This window comes from Limulus polyphemus, unplaced genomic scaffold (genome assembly GCF_000517525.1).
Source record: "Limulus polyphemus unplaced genomic scaffold, Limulus_polyphemus-2.1.2 Scaffold1925, whole genome shotgun sequence".
NCBI classification, from domain to species: domain Eukaryota; kingdom Metazoa; phylum Arthropoda; class Merostomata; order Xiphosura; family Limulidae; genus Limulus; species Limulus polyphemus.
Window position 1 is genome coordinate 26,419 of NW_013667535.1, and position 6,989 is coordinate 33,407.

The 6,989-nt window shown below is 31.8% G+C and overlaps 1 protein-coding gene across 2 annotated transcripts in view; it reads left to right on the plus strand.

Annotated features, from left to right (window-relative positions):
* LOC106465381 (high mobility group protein HMGI-C-like) overlaps nucleotides 1-6,989 on the plus strand; it is a 26,715-nt gene that overhangs the window by 12,197 nt on the left and 7,529 nt on the right. Inside the window, exon 3 of one of the 2 annotated variants that reach the window (XM_022393264.1) lies at nucleotides 674-736. In XM_022393264.1, the coding sequence (XP_022248972.1) occupies nucleotides 674-736 (63 nt within the window). The remainder of the gene's footprint in view (nucleotides 1-673; nucleotides 737-6,989) is intronic. The other variant, XM_013925604.2, reaches the window with a different exon arrangement.

The following is a 6,989-nucleotide window of genomic DNA, read 5'->3' on the forward strand; positions in this document are numbered from 1 at the left end:
TATATATATATATATATATTTTTTTTACAAAATGTGCAAAATGGGGGACTGTCAGTACACAGTGATGGTTACTTAAATGATTTTATATCATTCTTTATACAGTTGACTTAGTACAAGTTTTTGTAAAATATCAATTTTATGATTAATTTTTCTATGACATCACCAACAGTTTGGTGAACTTATTTTTTATGATTAATCAGAATTCAGCCTTTGTTTTTACATGTCCCTATAAGCATTTCTAATATTTTTAACAATTGTTAATTTAGTTTATTGTATGTATGTTTTTGCCATTATGGTGTGATAGATTTTGTACTATGTGTCAGAAAAGATATATTGAGTTGTGTCAAATTATTGAAGGATAGATGAGGATGACTCGATAGTACTATGAGAAACAAATTAGAAGAAAATGGAAAACTATGTTTTACAGTGGTGTTAAAAGCCAGGTGATGAAGCCAAAATATATTTTGTCAGGGAAAGCTGCGTATTTGTGTGAACAAATTTACAAACCATGCTTCAAGGGTTTGTCCACCTGTTGAAAAACCTGCAGAAACTAAAAAAAATAAATAAAAATACATAGACCTTTGAAGATACAAAAAACAATCCATACAACAGGCATATCTTGGATTGTGTATAAAGTGTATTCACTTTGATTTTATTTCTATTACATTTGTAGGAAGAAAAACAAGGTCGTGGAAGACCACAGAAGGCTGAACCACAAAAGGAGGTGAGCGAAGATGTACGTCAGTGGTAGTGACAAATGAATATAAGCAGAGATTTTTGTTAGAGAATGTGTCCTCCAGTTAGTTTCCTTTACAGTCTGAGTTATCACATTTTGATAAGCTTTTCAAATTAGTGTTATAGAAAAATATGTTACAGAATTGACATGAACAGATCAAAATACACGTAACTGTAGTTAGGCAGAATCTTCCATTATTTATAGATGAATAATTAATTATTTCCATGTGGGGTGAGTTGATGTGACTGAACTTGTAATCATCAGAGTTTTCATAATATAAATTTTAACATGGTACGTCTATCTTCACAAAATTTGGCAAGTTTTCAGTAAACGCTAAAAGTCTACCAAAAAATCAAATTTTTTAATTAAGATTTGCTTGTGAATATATGGAGTCAGTGTTAACTGCTGAGTTCAAAGTGATTTTCATGGTAATATCATAAATACTTCATCTGAATGAAGAGTTAAGCTTGATTTTTTTTTAGTGAATATAGACTAATAACATGCCAAAAGTAGACAAATTCACTTCTAAATTTACTTCTATATTTGATATAGAATACAGCCAAAGCCATTAATTTTCAGGTGCTAAGCTTTAATGCTATGCTGTATAAATTACAATAATGTTCAGATCAATTACTTGAAAATTGTAAGGTTGATTGCTTAAAAGAATAAAGAAGCAACCTCAAGACAAAATTTGTAAATATTTCCCAATTAATTAGAGACTTCAGATTTCTTATATTTTTATTATTTTCTTTTCATTTTAGATAATATTTTTGTGTTATATTTATTTGGAAACTGAAGAACTGTTGTTCTATGATAATATGATAGGTAAGGATATTGAGGTTTAGTTTCTATCATAGCTAAGGCTTGTGATACTGATCTTGCCGTATTGAGATATGAGGTCATTTTTATCATTAAACTTTTGTATACTATAACTGTATGGTTTACATCAGAAATACAACTGTTTTAAAAATTTTTGGTCTGTAGGGGTGTCACTGATATCCCTTCACTTTTTCATCTTTGTGAAAATACTTAATTATATTGAACTTGGTACAAACTTGCTAAGTAGTATATAGGGTCGAATTACCAAAATTCCTGTAGTTTAGTTTTCTATCATTCTATATGTTGTGAAATTTCCAAAATCTTTTTGTAGGACAGTTGTTTTTTTTTTGTTAATCATAAAAGTTCTTTTTCATATGACCAGTTAATTACAGTTTGATTATTTTTCATCGACATATTTCTTTTGTAACTTAATTTTCCAACTGCAGTAGTCTGGCTGCAAATTGTAAAAACACCCCATAAACTGAAAGATTTATCAGTGACCCAAGACCTGACTTTTCAAAATGATATCCGTTAAAACTTCTGAAGTGATTATATCATGCCAACATAAAGTATTAAGATGCTTATATAAAAAGACAGATTTTGATTATGTAGCATTAACTTGCAGCGTTCGAAATAACTGTAGTCCAGTTGCATGAGAAAACAAAAATGTCTCTTGGACAACCAGGATGTCCCATTAAGGTAAGGTGACTGGTTGAGCAACCTAATTTTGAAAGATAAATCAATCCTGATAGTGGGCTAAGCATGGCCAGATGGTTAGGGTGCTTGACTCACAACCTGAGGGTCATGGGTTCGATTCCCAGTCCCATCAAACATGCTTGCTGTTTCAGCCGTGGAGGTGTTATAAAGTGACAGTCAATCCCACGATTCATTGGTAAAAGAGTAGCCCAATAGTTAGCAGTGGGTGGTGATGACTAGCTGCCTTCCCTCTAGTCTTTCAATGCTAAATTAGGGATGGCTAGTGCAGTGAGCCCTCGTGTAGCTTTGCACAAAATTCAAAAATCAAACAAAAAAGTAAATCCTGATTTGTGTATCAGAACCATTGTATTGATCATAAGTTGCATGCCTATTTACTTTTTTTTAATGATTAATAATTTCTGTTGCTGATGAATGAAGTGTTTAATATTGATTTTAGTTTCTTGATCATCAGAGTATCTCTGATTCTTACATCTTGTTTATTGTTGGAACTATATGTACAGTACTACCTTATTATAATGCTACCATTGAGAGCCATGTTCACTCAAGAACAGTAAAGGTGGGGGATCATTGTAACAAACTAGTTAAGAAGGCACTTGTGCTGTACAAGCACGGATTCAACAGACTACTAAAGCAATCAATAAAAATAAAATAATTATATACATAGGGAAATAGATATAAGAAGAACATAGATGAGATAAAATATGAATACAAACTTTTCGATACTTCAGAAAGAAAACACGCTCATATTCACTTATTTACTTAAATAGTCTTATACAGTAGAACCTCTACATTAATAGCACTCTTCTGACCGAGTCCAAATGCTCTCTATAGCAAGGTGCCCTTAATATAAAAAATGAGCCAAGCAAAGCTGGATTCCGTATTCACTATACTCAATTTGTGAATTTAAGGCCCCCACCATTGGGTTTTCATGAGTTGTAAGTTGCCATGACATGGAGCATTGTCAATAGGAGGTCTCAGGGGATGGATTAGCTATGCCCTTTTTTTTTCTTTATTATTGGTCGTAAAGTTTTAAAGTACTTCTCTTCAGAGTTTGAACTACTAAACATTTCACAATTATTTTCTTATTTTACTGTCAACAACTGAAGTAGAAATCTTCTGAAAGTAAAGCAACAAATCACCACTTGTGCCATTATACTGTACTAAAATACTCTCGAGAGCAACAAAGCATGTGCACAGAAATAAGCCAACTTGACCCCTGCTCCAAGAACACAATGTGGAATTCATCAGCTTATGTATCCTACAGTGTTTACAATGAGAATTGCCCAGAGTAATAAGATTACACTTTGAATCTGTGAAAATGTTTATTACAGTATATGGTTCAGAGCTGATCCAATAAACATTACAAGTGTTTGAATATTGGTCAACCTTCTGGGATGTTTGGAATTTAGCAGTACACTGTATAGGCAGACAAAGATAACTGCCTGCTTTATCAAGTACCTGTATAGAGAATATCGAGGTGTCCATTATTGCAAAATTTATTTTATTTACAAATAGTAGAAGAAAGAAAGAAACTGAAAAGGTCTACCCTTAATGGTGCAATACCTGTTGTTTTGAGGTGCCTGTTAATCAAGGTTTTACTGTACTTTAGTCTGCTGCAATTAAAAACATGATATCTCTATTTTCTTCTGACACTGAGCAGTATCTTGGTTTCACCTGTAAACAATTCTTGGAACTTCTTGCCATCTCCACAGAGTTAAACAATTTCCTCTTGAATGATGTCATATATGACTATATAGATGGAATCCCTGCTGGCTCCAATGATAGCCAATAGTTTTCTGTGCTACCATGAATGCAGATGGCTAGGAAACTGCCCATGTGACTTCAAACCTGCCCTTTACAAATGCTACATTGATGACACTTTCATACTATTTCAACAATGAAGTTACATTTCCAGGTTCCTTTCTTACCTTAATTCCCAACATCCCAATATCAAGTTCAGATGTGAACTTGATATTCACATCTCTGGGCTTTGCACTTAGGACTTCCCATGTGTTTCTTTTTTATTATTATTATTATTTATTTTGTGACAGAGTGTGATGACTTCAGCCTCTGAAGCCATGTGGCTAAGCAGCAGATGATACTAAATTTTTGGGAGCCAAGGCACTACAGCTTTATCCAAGAAAGAATTATAACTGATGGTGTTATAATGAGGCAGTACTATATTATGGCAAAGTTTTTTTCATCTGTAATTATATACATTCATGATTTAGATTTTTGTAGGTCTTTGAAGAATTATCCCACATTAGACTTCAAATTATATTTTATAGTAGCTGGAATACCTGTCCCCTGTACAGAAGATATGTAAATTCATGTTTGTAAAGTTATCTTAGGACATGAAAAGTTTCTTCCCTTATGTGTAATTCTAAAAATGCAAAAACAGCCATAAAAACTGCAAAACACAAAATGTGAAACCACAAATTTGTATGTCTTTCCACATGGACCCAACAAACCTTCATGCCAAATTTGGGGAAGATCCATCAACAGAGGAGAAGTAATGGTAAAAAATGCCCATAAAAACTGCAAAATGCAAAACTGATGCATCTCCCCATGGACCCGAAAATACATTCATGCCAAATTTGGTGAATATCCATCAACAGGGAGCAAAGTAGTGGTAAAAAATGCACATCTGCAAAATGCAAAACTGAAAATTTGCTTGTATCTCCCCATGGACCCAATGAACCACCATACCAAATTCGGTGAAAGTCCATCCACAGGAGGTGAAGTAGTGTGAAAAAAAATGCCCATAAATACTGCAAAATGCAAAACTGAAAATTTTTATGTACCCATGCATGGACCTAATGAATCTCCATACCAATTTTGGTGAAGATCCATCCACAACCTACAAAGTAGGTACATGGACAGGCAACAGACAGTACTATATTTATATAGATGCTGCTCTAAACAATTCATTATTGATCTCGCATTAAGTCATCCATCTCTGTCCATTATCTTAAAATTCTAATTTTAAGGGTATACACACTGAAATTTGTGGACAATTTATTTTCAAGATATTTTTTATTTTATATTTCAACAAATAACTGTCTTTTCCCATAAATGGGAGACTAATGTAAAATGACAGTGTGGGCACATCATAACTCGCTTCATGAGGAGTGTACACTCCATTTAAAAACATTTTAAAATATCAAGTAATGCAAGATTAAAATCATTTTTTATTAAATTTTTTACTTTTCATTTTTATAAAGAAATAGTGTAAAAATTTTTTTATCCCTCATCACTTGATATAATTGTTTCTAGTGTAACTTCTCAGTGTGTGTGTGTTTTATTTTCTCAACTAATAGTATTGCTTTTTTGCCACAACTTCCGTCTTGCCAAATATAAACAAAATGATGAATCAGAGTACATTTTAGAACTGAATGACTAGCAAATAACTGAGAATTGTTTATTTCATTATATGTTAATAAACTAAAAATTTTCATCTAGTATTAGCAAAAGTACATGAATATGCATTAAAAGACAATACAAATATTCTTTAATTCTGGCATAATTTTAATGTATGTTTGTTAAGGAAACCAGAACTGTCTGCTTGGCAATTGGAAATTTGACTCTTTATTTGGAATGCTGACTTCCACAGAATACTTTGAGAAAATGCTTTAGTAAGATTATTAATTATAATAGTAATATTAACATTTATGATAAAAGAAATGTTTCCATAATTCAAATATATAGAATTCCATCTCCAATAACAACAAATGCCATACAGAGTATTATAAATTCGTAGTTTCTTGGACAAGATAATTAAAAATTGTTAATTTAGAAAGGGGAGTAGAGATTGTCAAAAAAGTACAGAAACAAGTTAAATCAAAATGCAAAGATTTATATTTTCAAGCCTACAACAGGGACTAAAATAAGTAAACAAACAAGGCTGGAAAGAGTGTATACATTATTTTCTTAAGTCACAAATCCCTATTTTGACTTCGTGTGTACAGTACTTATTATTTTCAGTTCGTGGTTCACGATATTTTAAAATTTGTAACAATATACTATTTTTAATATCTAATAAAAAATTTATTAGTAACGAAACTGATATTTAATTATCTTGATGAAAAACCTTCATCAAATATTTTAAATTATTTTATAACAAATATAAAAGGCATTAACATAAATTTCAAAATAATGACATAACTAAAATTATAATAAATACAAAAGAAAATAATTTCCAAGATTTAATGGAGGGGAAATAATTAGAATTACTTATTTAAATAATTTTATATCTTGTATAGATGGACTAATATAGTTGTTTTACCCTCCCTATGTAAGATTTGCCACTGTGTGGATCTCTTTAGAACCATTGAAGATCCAGACAGTAGGATGGTATCTATACCAACTGTAAAAGGTCAGGCTTAGTATAGTGGTAACTAACTAGCAGGCAGTTATTTTTATGAAAATTAGTTATTTCAGGAGAAATAATTAGTCATCGGGGTGCTCGAAGGTTGAACAATCTTCCTTCACCCCTGCATGAGGCTCAAGATTAGGAATTGGCAGTATAGTATTACCTTAACATCTTGGTATTTATGTTCAAACATCATATTGGGGGCTGGAATGTCAACTTCAAGGACAGTTTTTGCTGTCTACCTCATTAATGTACAGTATTATAATTATTATCTTTCTTACTCTTTTTTTTTGTGAGCAACTACATTCCCACTTCTGGTTGCAGACAGTGAAAAGCGGTAAAGAT